General features: G+C 36.6%; 2 protein-coding genes and 1 non-coding gene across 3 annotated transcripts; all 3 read right to left on the minus strand.

The window, feature by feature from the left end:
• Window positions 1-440: 440 nt before the first annotated feature.
• Window positions 441-567, minus strand: LOC112201225. The gene has a single exon (XR_002936679.1). It is a non-coding gene; the product is annotated as a U11 spliceosomal RNA (small nuclear RNA).
• A 388-nt stretch (window positions 568-955) lies between these two features.
• LOC112200255 (actin-related protein 9) lies at window positions 956-8,715 on the minus strand. Its single transcript, XM_024341284.2, has 20 exons — window positions 8,513-8,715; window positions 8,351-8,423; window positions 8,139-8,248; window positions 7,985-8,044; window positions 7,826-7,891; window positions 7,485-7,587; window positions 7,134-7,348; window positions 6,825-6,945; window positions 6,490-6,554; window positions 5,940-6,029; window positions 5,101-5,151; window positions 4,409-4,540; window positions 3,540-3,629; window positions 3,388-3,458; window positions 3,092-3,291; window positions 2,974-3,017; window positions 2,839-2,888; window positions 2,285-2,330; window positions 1,680-1,730; window positions 956-1,481 (listed from the first exon to the last, which is right to left on the minus strand). The coding sequence occupies exons 1-20, from the start codon at window positions 8,513-8,515 to the stop codon at window positions 1,338-1,340; spliced, it is 1,785 nt and encodes a 594-aa protein (XP_024197052.1). The 5' UTR covers window positions 8,516-8,715; the 3' UTR covers window positions 956-1,337.
• Window positions 8,716-14,719: 6,004 nt separating this feature from the next.
• LOC112201081 lies at window positions 14,720-17,227 on the minus strand. The gene is made up of 5 exons (XM_024342095.2): window positions 17,070-17,227; window positions 15,552-15,666; window positions 15,362-15,451; window positions 15,154-15,252; window positions 14,720-15,050 (listed from the first exon to the last, which is right to left on the minus strand). The coding sequence occupies exons 1-5, from the start codon at window positions 17,135-17,137 to the stop codon at window positions 14,943-14,945; spliced, it is 480 nt and encodes a 159-aa protein (XP_024197863.1). The 5' UTR covers window positions 17,138-17,227; the 3' UTR covers window positions 14,720-14,942.
• Between the last annotated feature and the right edge of the window lie 3,318 nt (window positions 17,228-20,545).

Genomic DNA, 20,545 nt, shown 5'->3' on the forward strand with positions numbered 1-20,545 from the left:
ATAATGAATGTGCTTGTAGTTGGTATGGATGTGCTTGTAGTTGAGTCTCAGTTTAAGTTTGAACTCTATTGTCAGCAGTCTTGCGTTGAGTCGCGCGATTTGTAAATTTTCTGTAGATATGCATACCTGTAAATTTCTTACAGAAATTCATATCTGAGAATCGTGGCGGCGTCAAAGTGCAAGATATCCATACTTTTGTATCAGATAATGTAGGTAGTTAATCTTCAATCTCTATGCACTTGTAATGGAGACTGGCATGGGGACCGACTAAAGACCCTTGGACGCTCAAGTGAGGTAATTTACGATTTTGATGAACTAACCATATTAGCATAGAGGATCATACTTAGTACGGCGGGTGCGACCCTTACTGGATTGGGCAGGAAACATATGACCATTCAGAAAATTTGGTCGGAAAAGCCTAAATATTTGCAACTAAGAATCGGAGGGTCGGCCAGGCGAGCCAACCCTATGAAGTCCCACAAATTATGTCGGCCATATGTCTTGATATCCATACGGCGCTCACCAATCAAGGGTGAGCATGGCATATTTAGCCAACCGACCCTTTTAGATTGTAAACACCACCACCAGCATACATTTATAGTATCCCATTCTGCTTTTCCATTTCGTTATCTTCAATGTGGGACGCCGTCGCCTATTTACTCTCACCATATATAGTCAGCTAGCCTCGACAGCCCTAACCCTCTCTATTGACAATACCAAAGTTAGAAGTTGGCAGGTAAAGTGACATTAGTATATTTTTTTCTTCGTTTGATCTAGGCAATAGGGTAGTCTTGCACTATTGTAACGAAAGTGACCGGGTTGTATGTTCATTTTCGTCGAGAACTTGCTGAAGATGCAGACTGGATTCTGCCCTCCGGTCCGTCAAGATCAGTTTGGACTACTACAATGAGAGCTTCAGATGCATCATAGGATAGAGGTAGAAAGAGAGTACACATACATAATGATTTTATACACCATAGAATATAATTGGACAGGTAAAGAACTTGAGTTCTATAATAATTCCGAAAATTCGATGAACCAAAAATCCCGAAGTGCAATCAGAGGCCAAATATCTCAAGGGCCTAGGAGCCGAGCTAAGCTAAATAAGAACCTCCCATTCACATATGTACAAATACAAGACTGCAAGATCTCTTAAATACAGTTAACAACCAATGCTTTTGACTATATTGCTACTAGCTTGGTAAACTTCAGAATCCTTGGTGAAGGAGCAGTGCAACGCCCTAACCAACATTTACATCATTTGGAAGTTGACGATAGCACCTTGCAGCCTTCGATTGTGTTTTAGTGAAAATAAGAGCAGGCAGTTGCTCTCAGTTTTATGAATTAATATAATACATTGCCTGTGCTTCGAGGAAATGGGAGTCCTTGTACTTTCTTCCCTTTCCAACGCGAACTCCATTTTGAATCCACTCATCACGACGTAGCCACCCATCTCGAGCAAAGTCAAGAATTCCAAGGATCTGGTGTGAGCAGGACATAAGCTAAGTTGGTAACATGATATAAAAAAAAATTATATAAACAAAAGAAAAAAGTTTAACCACTAGCTAGCAAAACATATTAGATTCCGATACATATGACCAACAGAGGACGAACTAATGCCTTTCAGACAAAAGTTGGATACAATTATAAACTGCACAGATAGAAAGTGCTTGACTCACCGCTCCACCTTTCCATGGTACAAAAGTTGGATTGCCTCTCGATTGCAAGACCTAATTAACATTTAAGAGATAATGTAATAACCACATATGAGAAGAGGCATGACAAGAAATAGTATGAAAGGTACTACTGAATCAGGCAGCAATCAATGAATCTATGATGTTCATAAGACCATATGTGGAAATCATTATCCATAACTATAAAAAATAAATTAATTAAAAAAAAGTTGTATCATCAAACTTTTCATTTCCATCCTTTTATGGTTTTACCTCCTCCATACTCAACCATGACCATAACTAAGATTATAAAAACTACAAAACAGTAACTCCAGAGGCACCTAAAATTCCCTAAACCTTAGCCACTAATAGATATCAGTGTGCCCTTCAATTGAAAAGCACCTTTCTGTTTTCATATCAATTGCTGAGCTACACACATATATTAGTTATTAAAACATATGGACAGAGCTTGGCTCTGCTCAAACCAAGTAACATATGAGAGATCAGGTTTACATATTTGCACGGGCAAAGTATAGGAACATAGGGCTATGGAAGTTGAACAAGAGGAAACCAAGTAATGCATGCTTAAAACCATTAAGAAAGTAAATTACCTCAACCCTATCAATTGCTTCAGTTGAAGGAATTGCAAGTAAAACCCTGCAAAAAAAAAAAAAAAAATCTTATTAATATCACATGCGTGTCTAAAACAACAAGTCAAAGGTCCATTGCAATGCCTTTGCAATTTATTAATGAAGTACCTGGGTATATCCTTCATCTAAATTTTTCTTTTCCAAAAACAGACACAGAATGAAATTACAATGACAAATTTTCACTGCCCTGGTTTTAATAGGTCACAGGCCCTTGCACAAGAATGCAATACCAAAGCATACTTAGAAACTAGAAAATTTTGCAGAAAGTTGTGATGAGGTGATTCATCGATAAGTGTAAATGGAGGCCTGCAAACAACTTTTCCAAGCATGGAGCCCCTGAACTAACTATTGCAATCCATATTGTATACTTGAAGTGTCCATACACAAAGCTTAATCTTGGTCAATTTCCCTGTCGTAACTCAAAATTTGCAAACTAGATGGCATAATTTACATAAAACATCATAGGCATCACCACCAAGAATACTAACTAACAATTAGATGAGAGTAGAACAAACCTCTCCTCCACTGCAGGAATGAGACCTCTTGTTAAAGCCACTCCTCCAATCTAAAGCATGACACTGTCATTTTTTTCCTTCTACTTAAAATAATCAAACATAGAAACTCATAGTCTAATTTGGTCAACAACTCACCAATTGTATACTGGAAAACAACTTTCTTTGGAGGTCTAAACGTCCTGTACAAAAGCAACAAGTGGTACTAAGGTATCAGATAGAAAACCAAATAGTTGGCAAGTCTACAGATACCTACCTGTTGAAAGGATGCTCCTCATTATGGCTTCTGCAAGGCCAACCTTCTCTTCTTTCTTTGGTTTAGCTGCATAAACTGGGTAGCTATCCCACATTGGATACCCAACATTCATGCTGGGATACAGTCCTTCTGACATTTCAGGTCTTCTCGGATATTCCATGTGCCATGTATCTTCCAGCATGTCCTCATAGTCAAGAAACCTATTTAAAGAACCAAGCCAATATTTATCAAGGTGAAGCATTTACCAGAAGTACTATTATGGCCCAGAGAAGTCTAATTTGGTAAACATCACTAACCAAACTCTAGGTGGTGGTGGATATGCATCTGGAACCAAAAGCATCGGATGGAACAAACCCATTGGAGGGACCTATAGGTGATACATTGACCATAAATATTCCAGAAAATCATTTTTGAGTAGTGCAATTAGAATTCACTTTAAGATACACACATTAAGAGCAGTTAGGCTTGTCTTATGAGATCCAGCTGGCATGCCATCTTCATAAGAATGAACTACAGTGACAGCTTCAAGTTTCCCCTCCTGTACAAAGAAAACTAAATAATTAAAAGGCATAACCTGAGAATCAAGATGAAGGGGTGGCCTTCTAATCCACATCTGCACTCGTTGGCCATCTGTATATTATCCTTGCCATAGAATCAATTACTAACAGTGTACTGTAACTAAGATGGATTAACCTACACTGACATAATGTACTTCACAACAACTCTAACTGAAGGCATAACCTAGTTTAAGAGAATATGATTAGTATCATAGTATGGTAATGCGATACTTACCCTGCCTCTCTTTCGGGAGAGACCCTCCTATCAAAAGTTGAAACTAAGAGTTTCCTCCATTCTTTTTCTTCAATAACCCCAAACCCACTTAGTGGACCCAAAACTGGGGCATCCTGTTGAACCCTACAATGTTTAGAAGACAGGAAAACTCTACCAATTGGCTAGGTATCTACCTTTGGGGGTTTGAACCCCAGACCACATGGAAGCAAACCATGGGCTCGACCATCCCTAACCCCACCTTGGGATATGAGAATTTCTCCTCCAGACAACTTTGTCTTAAACATATTTTCATCCATCTAGATTAGGAGGAGCTTAGTATTTTAAAGAGAATAACACCTAAAAACTCTAAGTTACCAGTAAGTATCCTCTTTTTGTTTGTTACAAGGGGCCCAAACATATAAAAATGTAAATCATCTGTTATCGACATGAACCGTATAGCACAAATAGAAACTAAGTCAGTCAACGACAGATAAATTTCATGTAGACATTCCTTCACATAAAACCGAAGAAGGAGGAAAAACTAACTTTAATCTCACAATAAGACTCCTTTAGTCTGTTAAGCATCAAGAGATCTATAGGCTTTGTGTACAAGTCAGTACGAATTTGTGGCCATGTCTGATGATGTCTCTGAGTCCAAAGAAGGCATCTTGATATATCCTGAAAAAATAAATTCATCATTTAACTTCACGAGGAAACAATCCACTGGAAAACAAAACTTATTAGATTAACAACACCTCAGCCCACCATGCAGTAAAGCCTATAAAGTAGGATATTGAAAAAGTTCAATAAAAATGGTTTCATTCATGGATGTCCAAAAGGTAAAGAACGGGGTTACAAAATGATAGTAATGACAGAATTAGGTGGTCACATACTAAAAGACCAATTAATGCACAATCACATGCATAGATCAGGTTGAAGGCATTTCAGACACGTTATGCTGAAGACAAGATGATAAACAACACACAATAAATCCAACTTCCTAAAGATGACATAACTAAATAGGGTGCAGACATATGAGCAGTTGAGCACTAAGGACGGAACATGAAATGAAAGACTAAGTTTTACCACGTCAAGAAACTGTTACTGAGGAGGGTGTGCATATTCCTTTTGGACTTATAGTTAACATGGATGATAATTACAGCAGCCAGGGTATAATATATCTTTCACTCTTATATCTATAGCGAATCTAAATAATAAATTTTAAAAACAAAACCCACCTCTCCACCAAAAGGTAAGGTTTTCTGTGTGGTAGGTAAAGCTACTCCATCCTGGATACCAAAGGAGACAAGTGGTAAATTATCATAGGAGAAAAATCAAGAAAAAAATAATAACTCTGAAATTTAAGTATAATCCACTCATGCTACTGATATACAACCAAAAGCTTGAAAAAGGTTAATCATTCTTCTTTTTCATTTTGCTGCATGTGAAACTTATCTAGAGAAGGATTTCTGAAGAAGTATTGGCGGTGGTATTGCAATAAAAATAAGCAGATTCCTCAACCTGGCGAATGAATAAATCATAATAGAGGCAATCGGTGAATACGTACTGGCCTGCAGAGCCCATTCACAGTTGTAGCAGTAAATGTAGTGAAGCCAATAGTGATGGTGATCAAGGTGAGAATTTGGGAGTATAGTTTTGTGAAACTTGTGATGGTGCTGATACTGGAGCTTGAGGAATGCAAATGACGGTGATGTGTTGGTGACCAGAGTATGCTAGTATTTGTAATACGAGAAATTTCTCTAAAAAAAAAAGTGTTTTCTTACACCAAATTAGGTACCTCCATTTCAGTAACAAACATGTATGTTTGCATGTTTGATTCCCAAAACATGAAATGATATCTATGGACTCAGAACTGGGACCCCTCCAGCAGAGGCCTACAATCGTAGTAGACAGTAAACTAGCATATAGCTAGTAATGTACTGCCTAGGGCATTCAAATCCCAGACCAGATGGGAACACAACATGGGCTTGCTGATTCCTACCCCCCCCCCCAAAAAAAAAAAAAAACTTTATACACTAAAATAGAAGGACAAAGAAGGTATAGAACTCGCAGTTACCTCAATGCAAATAACTGATGTCACCTGAGCACCCATGCTAACAATACATCCTGTTGACAACCCATTACCAAAAGCTGCAGCTAGACCTTCCTACATTAGCCAACACACGATAGATCATCATATAAAGATGAAACCCTGAAGAGTCACTGACAGGCCACATTGTACCGCAAACATAGGAATGCAACACTAAAAAAGAAAGACAACCACCAACAACAATCAGACAACAAATACAAAAATTAACGATATGTTTATTAATTGCACTATCTTATTGAACATAGAGTGCATGTGTAAGAGATGTAAGACCACATACACACAAAATTCATGGTAGTAATAATCTGTGGTAAGAATTTAGATTGTAATGACAGGCATGAGTTTTGGGTATGAAATGACTGAATAAGCAGATCCTACAAACGAACATTGTTAAATCCAGGATACATTCTCAAAGAAGTAGTTCATTCTCCGAAGTAGTTTTGAGTTTTCAGGAAATAGTCTTGCATCACAACTTAAATACGAATTGATCATGCAAAATTTAAAAAGAAAAATTCATCACCTGGTGAACCACTGCAAAGCTGAAATGCAAGTCTCGCAAGACTATAGACAACAATTCCTTTATTTCTGCTTGGGGAAAATGGAAAGAAAAGTCACATTAGTTTCCCACTTTCCCAAGACAATGTTCATACAATGTTACCAATGATAACATATCTCCATAATCAGAACTACAAAAGGCCAAGACAGATAAAAGAACCAACGAAGAGCAAATGAAACACATAAAGAATTAATTGAATCCTGATATGATCAAAAGAATATATCTATCAATAGAACTGACATGCTATTGTCCACAACATATACAAAGGGAGCATTAATTGCATCCTGAAATATCAGTACCTCGACTATCAAATGTTTCTGGGAGGACAAGAAGAGCAGAATACATGCTTCTTTCACTTAACGGGATGTGCAACTTCTCCGTCAAAATGAAGTCCCAAATAGCAAGCACATCCTCATATACCTATACAGAATATTGTATATAAGACATGGAGTATTTCATGAAAACTAGAGGCAGAGTCTGATAATGTTGTGATGAATCATACATAACTAAAAATGTCAACTGAAAATTCTCAAGAGTCAAAAGCAAACCAGCTGACAATGTAATAAATTTTATCTCATATTAAAAACTAATAAAAAGTGGGAATGCACCTGCTGCATGGGATAATGTTGCGATATATTTAGATGGCCTCTGCGAATAGGACGACGTAATGTATATGGCGCCATGGGAGATACTTTAAGTGCTTCCTCACCAAAAATGAACTCTCTGTATTGGTGTTTGCTAGAACCAAGCTCCTCAGCATTTGCATCATCATGCTGGTCTTGGTCCATGGCCTCTTTAGTTGTGGCTCTATCCTCTGAACTTTCTGCACATAGAAAGTTTCTGGGTGAGGAGGTGTGCACCAAAAGCAGATAACATGTATAATTGAAAAACATCAAGTTCGCCCATGCAACCATAAAAGCAGTTCAATGAACCATGAGAATCAAGGATTCATATTTTACCTAATGCAGGTGACGAATTAGAGTCCTTTACATACACATCTGTCCAGTCAAATGCTGCTTCCTTTCTACTATTCTGTGGATTATTTCCATCAATACGTCCCATCTGCACATCAGTTCCATCATTTCAATAACCAAAACACCACCAAAAATTGAGCTGCACCGATATTGGTCTTCATAGATTTTAGGTAATTAGAAGAGTTTTCACTTAAATGGAAGTTAACAGCAACCACTAAACATCCATTTGAATTTCAGATATTCGAATGAAACCACAAGCCAACATATCTTATCAAAATGAATGTCTGCATTGTATGATTCAATCAGAAAACAAATTTCACTTGTACCTTGCGTGGGAATGAATTCTTAGCAATCTCTTCATCAAGAAACGGTATCTTCAACGCGGTGGCAATCTTAGAAACACACACAAACACATAGCTTCAATTAAAAATGCCAAACAAAAAACCATGAGGTCAAGATAAACACATCAATGTGCAGAGGCTCACTTTATCATACGCCTTTTCGCGCTCCATGTACTGTGCAGTAGTAACTGGAGTATTAAGCATCTAAAACCCAACAACAATTCAAAAACCCTAATCAGAACCACAAAAGCCAAGACCACCCAATACATAAAATCAAAAGCTATCAAATTTAAGCAACCTGGTCTTGAACATTGATCTTGGGCACTTGTGTGGTGTGCCTAGCAATGCAATGAGGGAATTCAAGAGGGCTGTCCTGTGAAGCAAGGCCTATTCTGATATTTGCAGAACCTGAGCTCCCCCAAACAGAAATGAAGACAAAGTGAGTGACTCAAAGACTGGATTTTGCATCGTGAAAATTGATGGGTTTATGGTGAATTGTTCTGGGTATACCTGGGTTGATGACGACGATGTTGGAGCCTCGCTCGGAGAAGAGGTGTGAAGGCACCACGGATTTCAGGTAGTCCTGCCAAAAGTAGCACAAGCTTGCTTTGTAACAATTTGCAGAGAAATACAGAGAGAGAGAGAGAGAGAGAGAGAGTTCTGGGTTCATACCATTGAAGCACTGAGCTTGAAATCCCAACTCAGTTTGTCCGAGTTTTTGTGATGCTCTGTGTTTTGCTCCGGCGAAAGTAAATATTTTTTCAACGGTAACTGGCTATAAAGTTTTCCATGTGTGTTCTATTCTGTTAATTACGTTGAGATTTTTTTCACTTTTTTTGGATGGGGAAATTGAATGATTAGATAAACAAATATGAACAAAGTGAGCTTGGACATCAAATATATTGTTACGAAGTAGTTTATTGTATTGCTGAGTTCGTTCTAAAAGAGTAATCTCGCAACTTAAATTAAAGATGAGTCGGAATGGTTTATAGAATCGGTATCGAACAATTTTAATATTTTTAATATTTTTCCTCGTTAATGAATAAATTTATTTTTAGAATAAGAAAAAATGATCTGAATCGCTCATTAAATACATAATTTTATTGGATTAATGGCTTTTGAATTTTCTTTATGATGTTTGTATCCATTCTATTTTTAATCACTTTGTTTTCCTGTTCTCTTCGCATCTACTTACTTTCTCGTATAGGTCTTTCATTTTCAAAGAGCTTCTCTTTGTTTCTTATCTAGGCTTAGGGGTGTGCAAAACATGGTACAAATCGGCCAAAACCGACCGATAAATATGGTTTGGTTAAGGTTTTTTAACTTCAAAAATTGAAAATCGGTTCAATATTGAACCAAACCATTTATGAACTGGGTTGGTTTGGTTTCTCTTGTACTTAAACTGCGGAACCCGAACCGACCTATATGTATAAAATATAAGAGAAAAAGTTGCTATATATATACATACACACACACACACATAATAAATATATATTCATTTGTTCTAAATCTCCAATTATAACTTTATTCTCAAATGATATACTATCATATTGAATTCAAGGCCTAAAATCTTAGTATATAATCTCTACAAGTTTTTTGATCCTTTCATATAACATCTCTGATATCTCAATCTCTCATTCTTTGTCTTTTAATATTATCATATTAAGCTAGTATTGATGGCTAAGTCGTTAAATAAGTGAATCATTTTGAATCTAATTTAGGTTTTAGTTTTGGATTTTAATTATTGAATTTTAAATTTAGATAATTTAACTTTTGTTTTTTTGGTTACAGACGGGGTCTAAAAGACCCAAACAAAAGCAAAAGAACAACTAAGTGTGAGAGCACAAGCCAGATCTTCTGGCTCTAGACACAGCAGCAATATCCTCTAAGTATGCTTGAGCAGCATGGATAGGGGGGCTTTCAAAAGTGATGATGCCCAGATCATGATTGATGCTATTCTTTGCTAATGCATCAGCAAGCATGTTGCATTCCCGGAACACATGGGTGAGCTGAGCATTGTTCATATTAGACATAAGCAACTTACATCCATTGAGTAAGGATGCCAGAGGATGGAGGGAGAGATCAGGCATTTGCATCAACTGGACCAATATGGCAAAATCAGATTCAACCACCAAGTTAATAGAATGATGTTCAGTAGCCAATTTGAGACCATAATAGAGGCCCCAGGCTTCAGCCTCCAGAATTTCACCAGAACCAAGATTAATCTGAAAGCCAGTAATCCATAAACCAAGGTGATCCCTAATGACCCCACCAGCACCAATCTTACCGGAAGGAGAAATTCTGGTACCATCAATATTCAGCTTGTAGAAATTCTCCAAAGGCTTTAACCAACAGTGCATAGAGTAGCTATACATATCTGTAACTTTGGCCTTATGATAATTTAACATAATTTCAATTCTTGAGATTGAATTTTTACTATGAATTTTTTCATAAATAGCATATTAATATTATATAGGTGAAAACCGCCTAATCGACCAAACCAAACCATCTTTAATTGGATTGGGTCGGATTGAGCTTATTTTTTTGATGACCGGTTTTCCAAAATGCCTAAACCGCTTACTTTGATATAGAGACGGTTTGAAGTCAAAACCGATCCAACCCAATCCGTGTGCAGCCCTATCTAGGCTTAGTTTGAGATTGTTGTGCTGTGAGGGGAAGCATTTCTGATTTTGTTGCAAGAGGAAGCACTTCTGATTTTGCTGTCAAGGGAAGCAGGTGAGTGTTTGATAAACTATTTTTAGAAGTGTTGTAAGAATGAAATGCAAATTTTGAATGTTTGATAAATTGTAAATAAAAAATATTTTGACTATTGTAATTACCAAAAAGGTCATCAATGTTAAATATGCTACTAAAATTCTTTTTTCTATATACCATTTCAATGCATAAATTTTGTCTCGTCTTCCATACCAAATACTATATGTAATATTTGTTTCTTGTATCAAACTATTTATTGGTGTAAAATTAGTTCACAGTAGAAAATGAAAACAAAATCTCTCAAAATTAAATTTCCGAGTCATGAAGTAGAAGTAGCGGCCATCAGTTGACAATAGACAGAAAAAATAGCCTCTTTAACAAATCAATAAATTCCACTTGGATTCATCTATTTTCAAGGCATGATGCATACATTTTCAGTATATGAAGTATTGCAGTTTCCATAAGCCTTTGCTCGTGGATATTAATTTCTGGCTCTGTTTGTTGGATTCCAATACTGAAATGCAGAAGAGCAAACACACCTCTGATCAAGTTACAATTTCTTTTCTTCTTTTGACAAATGAAATTTCACTGAAAGAGGAAAGAAACTTACAAGCTGAAGAGCAAAACAACCAAAGAAATAAAACCTGCCTAGCAAAACTAAAGAACAAGAAATCAACAAAACAACAACACACCAGAAAGCCCAAATTTGAAACAAAGAAACCAGAGTACAAAATAAACTAAAAAGAAATTAAGCTGGAGCAGGTCATGAAATAAAGAATGCCCATCAAATACAAGTATTATATTAATCATGAAGAGTTTATATTAATCAAATACATCACTATGGAAACCAATTTCTTCACCATCGAAGAACTTATTTCAAAACCCAGCAACTCACCACGAACACCCACACGAAATAATGAATACCCATCAAATACAAATATTATATTAATCATGAAGCAAACAAATAATCAGAACCCAACCCAAATATTAAGAATTACCACTTAGAGAGTAGAGCATCTTCTCTTAAATTTTTGAAGAAGATGAAACTGAAGGAAAATATAAAAAACATGAAATTGGTGAAAGAGAAAGGGGATTAACCATATGTCATAGAGATAAATAAACTACCATAGATCTAAGACTCCAAACATTGGTTAGGAGAAGAGATGTGATCAGACCCAGTAAGAGAAGAGGGAAGAGATTTGAGTCGGGACTCGGTGAGAGAAGAGAGAAGACACTAGAACTAGAGCAAAGGAAGTTAGGATATTTGATGTAAATTTGGAGAAAACTAAGGATAATTTTGGCAGATGGTAAAGTTTCATTTAATCATCCGCGTTCTCCAATTTGATTTCCTCAAAAGCGGAAATGAGAAGCTGCTTCCTGTTTTCTGCTGAGCGCAAAAGCGCTTCCAGCCAAAAGCACAAATTTGGGAGTTTACCAAACACCCTCCTAGAGTATGGAGGAAAAGTACTTCCTCTTCCGAACCCTTACGGCCTATCAAGTTATTTTGTGGAGGCAGTTGCTACAGTGGTGGAGGAGCATGTGATTGAGGAGGCTGTGACTCTGAGTGGTAAGAAGCGACTGGCAGGGGTTAAGTTGATCCATCCTAGCAAGAAATTTCTTGCTTTGCCGACTCCGTCATTGAAGGTGGATGAGGATCTATCCCTATCAATGAAGCAGAAGCATGGGAGGCGTACCATTTCCCCTCAGAAGAAAAACTAGGCAGGCCTGAGGGAAGCAAAAATAAGGCCAAACTGACTAGTACTCCGAATACAGAGACAAAAGAGAAGCACCCCAAGCTCAAATAATGGAAGTGCTTTCCTAAGAATATTGAAGATGAGTCCAAAATAGAGGACACTAGTTTGCCAGATGATGGAGGTATACCTCCTTCTACCTCTAGTAGTGCTCAAGTTTGAATAGGTCGCTAAGAATCTAGCATGCTCTGTTGACTCATTTACATTGCTTCGGGGAACTAGGGCTCTGTGTTTTATGGCATGATTTTAAAAGGTGGGTGTACTGGGTGTGCTCTAGGTACCTTATTCTTTGTTTGAGATAGACTTTGTTGGTGTACCCTGCGTAATGACTCTTTCTGACGATTCCTAGGGGTGTGTCATGATTATACTCTTAATAATTCTATATTATGATGACATTTTCAGCTAAAAAAAAAGAAAGTAAAAGTATGAGATCATATCTATATACAATATGAGAATTAGCTGGAACAAATTTTCTCTCATACAAGAGATTAACTACATAAAGAAGTCATCTCACTATCATCGCATCAACTTTATCATATTAAACTTATCACGTAAATCCCTTTCAAAAACAAAAAAAACTTATCACATAGATGAATAGAAACATCATATATTAACCTCTGCGAATCCAACTCTTAGTCACAGGCCCACAACACACACACACACACATCTATAAAATGTTTGTAGAAAATGTCCAAAATTAGAAACTCGAAAGTTTCGAACAAAGAAAAATGGTCCCAGCCTTTTGCTTGAGTACACTACTATACAGAAACAAATCTACAATCTCTGCCAAAATCAAAGCCGAGAAACCATGAATCCTCAGAGTAAGTAAGGAGCTTAAAAAAATATTGATCCAATAGCGCCATAGAATGAAACTATGATCGCAAAAAACTTTTGGCGAATAGAGGGATAATGTACATAATTTTGTCTTTACGGTGAGAATTTTGATCATGAAATAGTTTGGGAATATTGTTTGATAACGTTTTCAAAAATGATTTTAAAAAAAAGTTTTTTCAAAACAAAAATGAGAAAAACAAGAAAAACAAGATTTTGTTTTCCGAGTTTAAAAATGTTCAATAGTTCAATGAAAAAAAAATATTTTTAATATTGTTTAAACTGTAAGAAAGAAAGAGTGAAAACATCAAATTGTTGTTTCTACTATTTATATGGACTTGCTATGCTTAATCAGTTAAACCCTATTGAGCATATTATGGGCCGGTATACCAACCGCAGACGATCTGAAAGATTTTGCTTGTTGGGAGAGAATGAGATTCTGAGCGAAAGAGACCGCAAAAGTACTTCTACCCTCAGTTATCCCACCCTCTTCCGTTGTTGCGGTTGCAACGATACCCATATCGTTTGCAACTGCCTCATTGGAGGTGGGGGAGGACAAGGATGAGAAGGCGCTTGGAGATCGAGATGGCGATGGCGAGAGGAATAATAGCTTGGTTTTTGCGTTTTCTGGGATTGCTTGATGGAGATGGCGATGACGAGAAGTATTTCAGTTCCAAAAGTATTTCTTAAACTATTCCTCCTTCCTCCTTCCTCCTCCGAAGAATAATTTGAATTATAATTTTTACAAATGAAACTCAAAGTATAAATATGTAAGTATATATACTTACAAATGATACTCATGGTATATATTGGTCTCACGTAGTTGTTTTCATCTTGGTCAAACGAACGTCAAGTCAATATCTCATCTCATTGACAGGCGAAGCCTGCTTGATGCCTTTTGTTTTGGCCAAGGGTCAGGATATTTTCACCTCTCTATATCCCGATGGTGAAAATTCTGACCCTATTTTTATTTTCTAAAATGAAAATACAAATAAAAAAGTTATCGAACACCACCTAAAATTTCAGTACCAAGACTAGATGTCGTTTCTACTTGGTAATTCTATTAAGATATTATGAGAAAGTTAATTTCTAGTCAGATCTTACTTTTTATTTCATTCCCCATCTCTAATTACAACTAAACAACACGTCTAAATGGAAAATGAAATTAATTCACATTCCATACCCTGATTTGTTGTCATCCAAACGGGGCCTTACGGTTTCCTCTCTCTTTGTTTACTCTAACCTCTTTTCTTGTACCCTGCAACTGGGATTTTGCCAAAGCCAAACAAAAAGCCTCCAAGACCAACCACAAGCGCTCCAATTCCAAGTAAAAGAGGCAAGATCCAATATAATATGTTCAACCTAATTTAAGACTGCCAATGTATTCAACACAACTATCAACCATAATACATTATAGCAATGTGATTAAGAACACACGATGCTTTACCATTTCTTTCATCTTTTTTTTTAGAACATACCATTTCTTTCATTAGCAATTGTGAAGGCTCTGAAAAATATCCACAATTCAAAAGCAACGTGATTTGTCATTAGAGTAAATTTGATTTGAAGCAAAGTAGATTTGAAGAATAAGAAGAAACATAGGCTGCAATCAATCATCTATTGAAGTAACAATAAATTTCACCCTGTAACAGGGCCAATAAAAGTAATGTATCCTAAAAAGAAAATCTGAAAAAATTACAGGAGCAATAATAAGAAGTTTCACATCCACAATCTGATGGTGATTAGCAGCCACTTCGAGACCCTAAAATTTCCTCTTCAAAATCTATCGCTTCATCGATAAACGTCTAACCAGTTTTGGTTTTGTGGATCTTCTTCTTGGTGATTTGGCCCCTCTTAGAAATAGAGTTCTTCATCCCGATGAAGAAAAACAGTGCACCAACAAGTGCTGCTTGCTGCAAAGAGAAAAAATACAAGCACAACAACTAAGTTTCCAACTAAAAGGAACACAAGCATATCCTGGAAAACAATCAAGCGATAGGCATTTGTGTTACAAACCTGCAAGAAATCATTCAGGAGTACACCAAATTTGGGAGTGTCTGGACTGAAGTTGTAGAAATCATAGATGAGGGGAGTGGTAAATGCCAATTGAATAATCTACAACCAGAAAAACATCAGTTTAATTCAGTAATATACAACAACCAATCGCTTTGAAACAAGTGAGGTCATAGAAAAGGAAATGATCACAAAAGAAAGTAATACTAACCAGGAGAAGAGCTCCAATATTACTGTTAAGTACAAATAGAATGCCTCCCAGACCTTTTAGAGCTATCACAGCTCCAGCTAAATGAATAGGCTGCACACAATATTCCCACATCAAAAGCCATACTACACATGAGCAACATGACAAAATGCTACATGCAAGAAGCTGCAGAGAAAGACAGACAAAGACTTACATCTACATCCGGTAATGCAAAGCCCAGTTTCGAAGACAGGTGATCTTTTAAAACGGAAAATTTGGGAGCCAACTCCTTTGCAGCAGGTCCTCCATCAGTACCAAATTCATTGAACCTAAGTATACAAACGCAACATCAACACCAATAATAAAGTTCTGAATATACCAAACAAGTGCAATATGCAAGGTAAACCATGCATAAATTCTTAAAAGATAGCAAAGTAAAGCCCAACAAATATCGTGCAATATTCTTCAAATTATATACAAAGTGTAACTAATGAGCCTACATCCAAATGTTACACTAGTTCATTAACCTTAAATAGCGCTTGATCGAATCAGAAATGGCATTAAGACACAAAGAATGTTCACAGATAGAATGTTTGTTGAAACAAAAAAAAAAGTGCCCAATCAAGGACCGGACGTAACCCATACACCGATAGTAGTCAAAATTAGCATTCAAAATTAATCTAGCACTAAGGATTGGCCAAAAAATCAGTATTACCAAAAAAAAAAAAAACTCACATCTATAACAAACAAGTGTGCAATGGATTCTTTTGTAACGGAAGTCAAGTATAAATTCTTAAATGAAAGCAAAGTAAAGCCCAACAAAAGTAATTCAAAATTTTTTAAATTATATACCATGTGTGTCATAGTGAAAACAAACTAAAGAGACTACATCCGAACCTTACACCTGTTCATTAACCTCAGATGGCACTCAATCAAATAGAAATCAGCACTAAGATACAAAAAATGGTCACAGTCTGAATGTTTCGTTGAAGCAAAAATAAAACCGCCGTAACCAAGGACCGGGACGTAAACCATACAATAGATAGCAGTTATTAACACAACAAACCAACAATTAGCATCCAATTAATTCAGCATTAAAAATTGGCCCCTATGTACATAGAAAAGGGTTCATTAATCAATGACGGGATAAAGAATAGCCAACAAAACTTTACACATATGCAAAGTAGTCCAACTCTTGGTCATAATAACTTCGCTTCAAAGTTATTCTTAATCCAGATTACTTAACACACACAAAAGATCATTACATCCCCCAGATGCATTAAAAAACCTTACTTCCGAAACTTCATAATAACACCACAGACTAAACAACAACAATTTATAAAAACTCAGCCCAACTAACTAGATCTCAGTAACTACTAAAAGCCAGTATCAACTATCAATTAGCCAAAAAAACCATCTAGAAAATTCAAAAATTTTCAACTCTTATTTTAGAAAAACCATCAAAGATCTAACAACTGTTTCAATCTCAATCTCGTAACTCCAAGAACCATCGCGAAATTTCAAACATGCATATCTATAACACACTGAGCATTAAATCCATATAAAAAACAAGCAACACTTCTTTTTCAAACAAAATCTGAAATAACGCTTCATGAACTAGATCAGACAAGCACAGCTGAATCAAATCGGCTTCCGGTGATGAAAATTCAAGATTCAAGATTCGAAGCCCTAATCTGGTTAGATCTGAGAGGGACGGATAGAGGGAGCTTACGCTTGCCAAGCGGAGAGGATGAAGATGGAGGCGAAGAGGACGCGGCCGAAGAAGGAGAAGAACCCCATTGAAGCTAAGAGAGAGTGGTGAAGGCGAAAATGAAGAAGCTCTCTCTGGTTTTCTCTCTCTCAAATTTTTGTGCCCTGGGTCTAGTCGTTGTGTCTTAATATTTAAAGCAATTCAAAGAAGCAGGGTTTAAGACCGGTGACCGAGTCCGACCCGGACCCGGTTTTGGGGTAAAATTTTTGAAAAAGGGGCGTGGACTTTGACCCGATTACCGAGTTACCATCGGCCGTCTCTGTTTGTCTTCACTTGTGAGAGTTGGGTTGAGAGGTGATTCTATATGGGGGTAAGTTGAATTTGAAATTGATTGATTTTTTCTTTTGAATTCGAAATTGATTGATTGACCTAATGAAATTAGATTACATAATTGATTTTTATTAAGTTTGGTATGGGATTTAATAGTTTGCTTATTTTCTTCTAAAATTGCAAAATTATGGGGTTTTCGTAATTTGATCAAGAAGACCCATTACTGAAGAATTTTAACAACAGAATTTATTATAATGTAGTTTACATGATAAGTTCGTTTAGAGATTAGAGTATGGATGAGAAGAACAAATTTGGTCACTTCTGTTGTCTTTTAGAAAAGAAGGTGTATAACATTTTCAATACGAGTTTTTCTATTGGGACCTCTATATTTGCTTATTTGACATTTCATCTCTTTATACTTCTAACTTGCTTTTTAAAAAGTAAAATTTGCTAAGTAAACATCTTTCAAATATTTAACTTAACCTTACCCATAAAAGGAAATGTTTTCGAGCATTAAGAATGAGTTACAATGCTTCCATAATTATTTATTTACCAAAAAAGAATCTTGACATTGTTTTAAAAAAATCTGAGATACTTATTGAAAAAAGATAGTGTAACTAATTAACAAAAAAATTATTAGGGATTTTTTCAAGCCTAATATTTCATGCTTAATCATGGATTTCCAAAGCTTAGTTTTTACAGTTTATGGTTGCTGGAGTTTTAGATAGGTTGAAAAATTAGATTTGTTCATTATTTTTTTTAATACTTAGTTTTGTCTTATATACCGCTTCACAAACTTATTTGGTTAGTTTACACGAGAGTTCTCTGTCCCTTGTTTCAAGATATTATTATATTGATGAGAAAGACCTTTGTTTATTTTCTTCTCTCTTGCATCATAGTTTTATTTTTGTATAATTCACCAAGTAATTTTAAAAGCATTTTTCTCTTGATTTTTTTTCATAAACAAAGAAATGAGAAGTATGAAATGACAACTAAAATGGAAATGAATAATAAAAATACTATAAATTGTTAAAAAAAAACATATTGTGTGCCTTCGTCAAAGTGATTGACGGAGAGGGAATCAAGCAATTACCGATTAACATCAATCAGCATGAATTACGAACCAATCAGTAGTTAATGTCATCATTGTAATTGTTCTTTCCATTGTAATTCTCTCCCTATATAAAGGGGTTATGAAATGAAATGAGTAGACCATTCCAATCTCAATTTTACTTTAACACGTTATCAGCACGCTCAGAGCCAATAGCCAAGAAAAAAATCCTAATTTTCTAAGTTTTCTTTCTAACGAAAAGAAACAAACCCTAGAAGAAAAAATATTTTCTTCTGTTTCTGCCGCCACCAACAACCAAAAAAAAAAAAAAATTCTTCTTCTTCTTCGTGCAGCAGCCCCACCCTCTGCCATCAGTCCATCACCACCGCAGCACACCACCACCAGCCAGCCACAGACCGGCCTCCAGCCTAGCCCAGGCCGTGCCCTCCAGCCTGCCCACCGGAGAGAACCCAAATTCCAGCCAGCCTCAACCTCTGCGCATCAACAACAACCGGCAGACCGATCTTGCTGCTGCCCCACCCAGTCTCGCGCTGCTCCTCCATTGCGCAGCCCATTTGCCTCCACCGGCCGGCGCAGCCTCCATTTCCATCGAATTGCTAAGGGCACCCAGATCGAATTGCTAAGGGCCTCCCAGATCGAATTGCTAAGGGCCTCCACCGGCCGGCGCAGCCTCCATTTCCACCTGTCCAACTGCTTGCAGCCCAGATCGAATTCATCGTCCGTTCCCGGCATCGCCATCTCCGCCTTGGACCGGAGCCTCACCTGCACCGGAGTCATCTGCAAGGGCCTTCTCTGCACACAAGCCGCCTGCGCAGATCCCGCCTGCCGCCTGCTGCCCCACCCGGACCTCGCCTAGCCAACGCCCCCGCGTCTGCATCAGCAGCCCAGAAAACCAGAAAGAAAAACAGGCGGAGGAAGAAGACGTGCAGGAGGGAGAAAGAGAAAAAAAAAGACGCGAAAAGGAAGGAAAAAAAAATAGAGAGGAAAAAAGGTGTGACCCGGCCCACAGAAACGGACCCGGCCCAACAATCTCATTAAAAAAAAAAAAAAAAAAAAAAAGTAAGCCTGCAGGCCAGAGAAAAAAAAAAAAAAACAAGGCCCACTGCTGAAACAAAAAGGAAGCAGCCCAGTTTTTCTCACCCCCAAAAACATCGCTACACACGCCTGCATCAACACGCGCGTGCGCTAGGATTGTTTTATTTTTTCTTCAAAACCAAGTATGTTCTCTTTAATTTATTTAATTTCATACTATAGTAGATTCTCATTATTTATTTTCTTGAGCATGCTATATATTTTATTGTTTATGCTTTTATTATAAATTTTTCGAGCATGCTTAGTTAGATTATATCAATTATTTTACCCATGCTTTGTCATTTATGTTTTATATAATTATCTTTAAGCCATGATTATATATTTGATTTTTGAGCATGCCATATATATCTATATATATTGTTATATATTATTTATGAAATTTTGAGCATGTTTTTATTTTATTTACGCTTATATAAATTATGTCTACGCATGCTTTGTATTTTACTATTGTTTACATTTTATTTTACGCATGATATATTATTGCTCTTATTATGTGTAGTATATAATTTGTTGTATATTTGTGAAATTTGAACATGCCATGTAGTTTATTTTTATATGCTATATTTAAATGTGCTATGATTATTTTTAATGCAACATATCAATACCGTTTGGCCATGATAATGAAAATTCATGCGCATTATACACACACTTACTGTGATAAAGTATTTTCATATAGCATCGAAGAAAAAAAAATGTGTGACCATTACGAATCTTGGTCTTGAAATCTAATTCATACGTTTGGAAAATAATTTACGTGGATGTCTTTATGACTGCGTAATTTATATCTTCTCTCTTGTTTTATGTAGATGGCTGATCCAACTCGACCTGAGTTTGACATCTTGGACTCAGAAGGACTTGAGTACCATCGTTGGGTTTCCGATATGGAAACTGCCTTTGTGGCAAAAGACTACACTGCCACCATTACTGATCCCAAAGATGATGAACTATCTAATAAGGTGAAAGCAGATGCCTTAATTTTTCTGAGGCGACATATTGATCCTAG

The sequence above is a fragment of the Rosa chinensis genome, chromosome 4 (genome assembly GCF_002994745.2).
Source record: "Rosa chinensis cultivar Old Blush chromosome 4, RchiOBHm-V2, whole genome shotgun sequence".
In the NCBI taxonomy this organism is placed as follows: Eukaryota; Viridiplantae; Streptophyta; class Magnoliopsida; order Rosales; family Rosaceae; genus Rosa; species Rosa chinensis.

Excerpts from the sequence above, each read along its gene's own strand:
- LOC112200255 (XM_024341284.2), bottom strand. Across the intron at positions 3,630-4,408 it reads AGTCTTATTGTGAGATTAAA|GAGGGGAAACTTGAAGCTGT; the intron begins GTTAGTTTTTCC and ends TTCTTTGTACAG. Across the intron at positions 1,731-2,284 it reads AAGCAATTGATAGGGTTGAG|GTCTTGCAATCGAGAGGCAA; the intron begins GTAATTTACTTT and ends AATGTTAATTAG.
- LOC112201081 (XM_024342095.2), bottom strand. The coding sequence starts at position 17,137 with ATGGGGTTCTTCTCCTTCTTCGGCCGCGTCCTCTTCGCCTCCATCTTC. Across the intron at positions 15,452-15,551 it reads TTGCATTACCGGATGTAGAT|CCTATTCATTTAGCTGGAGC; the intron begins GTAAGTCTTTGT and ends TATTGTGTGCAG. Across the intron at positions 15,253-15,361 it reads ATATTGGAGCTCTTCTCCTG|ATTATTCAATTGGCATTTAC; the intron begins GTTAGTATTACT and ends TTCTGGTTGTAG.